The 1,505-nt window shown below is 60.5% G+C and overlaps 1 protein-coding gene across 1 annotated transcript in view; it reads right to left on the reverse strand.

Moving 5' to 3' along the window:
• Positions 1-1,505, reverse strand: part of USP35 (ubiquitin specific peptidase 35) — a 66,953-nt gene that overhangs the window by 949 nt on the left and 64,499 nt on the right. The window contains exon 12 of the mRNA XM_010853254.1: positions 6-308. Coding sequence (XP_010851556.1) covers positions 107-308 — 202 coding nt within the window. The 3' untranslated portion in view covers positions 6-106. The remainder of the gene's footprint in view (positions 1-5; positions 309-1,505) is intronic.

Consider the following 1,505-nt stretch of genomic DNA (forward strand, 5'->3'; position numbering starts at 1 on the left):
CCCACCTGGCTGAGCGCCTCTGCCCGGGACCTGGGCCCCCCACCCCGAGGTTGGCTGTGGCACCCCACAAGCGAGATCGGGCTGAGGGGTGGGTCGAAGGTTCCCATCAGAAGACCAGTCTGTTAAAGTCACCACCGCTGCCACCCGCAGGGCCGCAGCCCCCAGGAGGGCCTTTGTCCTCGTCTTTGTCGTCGTCAAAGCCCCTCCGCCAGTGTGGGGACGCGGGGAGCGCGGAGATGTAGGCCGCCCTGCTCCGCGCCTCCTTCTCCTGCTCCTGGAAACACAGATGGGGATGGAGCAGGAAGCTTCAAACGTAGGCTCTGAAGCCACAGTGCCCCCTTCACCACCCACCCCGCCTCCCGCGGCCACCCAGCCCTTCGGAGCTTCACCCCTGGGGAGGGCCCCAGAGCCGGGCACAGAGGAGAGCCCCAGCTTCCCCCCAAGGGCACTCCTGCTCAGCCGGAGGATGGGAGGGCCGGACCCACAGCCATCCTGTATCTAGGCTTTGAAACCATTCCTCCTCCCCTCCCAGTATAAGCTCCCAGCACCCTGGAGAACAGGAACTCACTTCCACTGACTAGACTGAACTCCCAGCACCTCACTTCTACCGAGGTGAACTTCCACTACTAGACTGAACAGCGGACAGGGGCCTCAGGTGGCACCCGGGGGAGACAGTCTAGAGACGTCAAAGGTCACCTCCTGCCCCACCAGGACCTCTCTGCAGGCTTCTTTCCTGTCGAGGCAGGAGGGACAGACTCTGCCGAGGAGAAAGCTCTCCCTCCTGCCGCGCTGGGGCCTGCCCTAGAGACCCCTCACCACTGGCCCCAGACCCACCTCCCCCTGAAGGACTCGGCGGAAATGGAAAAGCAGACCCAGTGTCCCCACCCAGGTGCTGCAGGCCAGGGTCCAGGTGTGACCACCGCAGCTGTTTACGGCAGCATGCCTCATGCTGCTCAGAGCCCTGGCTGTTTCACTGCTAAGTGATGCCACCCTAGACTCTTTGGAGTTGGCACAGTGAGACGGCAACCCTCCCAAAGGCCTTTCCCACCCACTCGTATCCACTACTCATGGAGCCCCTCCTCCAGCACAGGACAGCTTGATAAAGAAACGGTCCTTCCTAATGTGTGTTGAAAAGACCCTGATGCCGGGAAAGATTGAAGGCAGGAGGAGAAGGGGACGACAGAGGATGAGATGGCTGGATGGCATCACTGACTCGATGGACATGAGTCTGAGTGAACTCCGGGAGTTGGTGATGGACAGGGAGGCCTGGCGTGCTGTGGGTTCATGGGGTCACAAAGAGTCAGACATGACTGAGCGACTGAACTGAACTGAATGTGTGTCCCTCTAAAGCAGGAGGTCTGTCTGGCGCACTGATTTTTTTTTCCCCAGCACTGAGTGAGGTGAGTGGATCAAAGGAAAAAGGAAAAGACTCTGAGAGAGGAGCAGCAACTTAATCCGAGCCAGTGGGCTGCTGGAAGCCCGTGGGGGTCTGCTCACCTGCAGAA

Source organism: Bison bison, unplaced genomic scaffold (genome assembly GCF_000754665.1).
Source record: "Bison bison bison isolate TAMUID 2011002044 unplaced genomic scaffold, Bison_UMD1.0 scf7180017864324, whole genome shotgun sequence".
NCBI classification, from domain to species: Eukaryota; Metazoa; Chordata; class Mammalia; order Artiodactyla; family Bovidae; genus Bison; species Bison bison.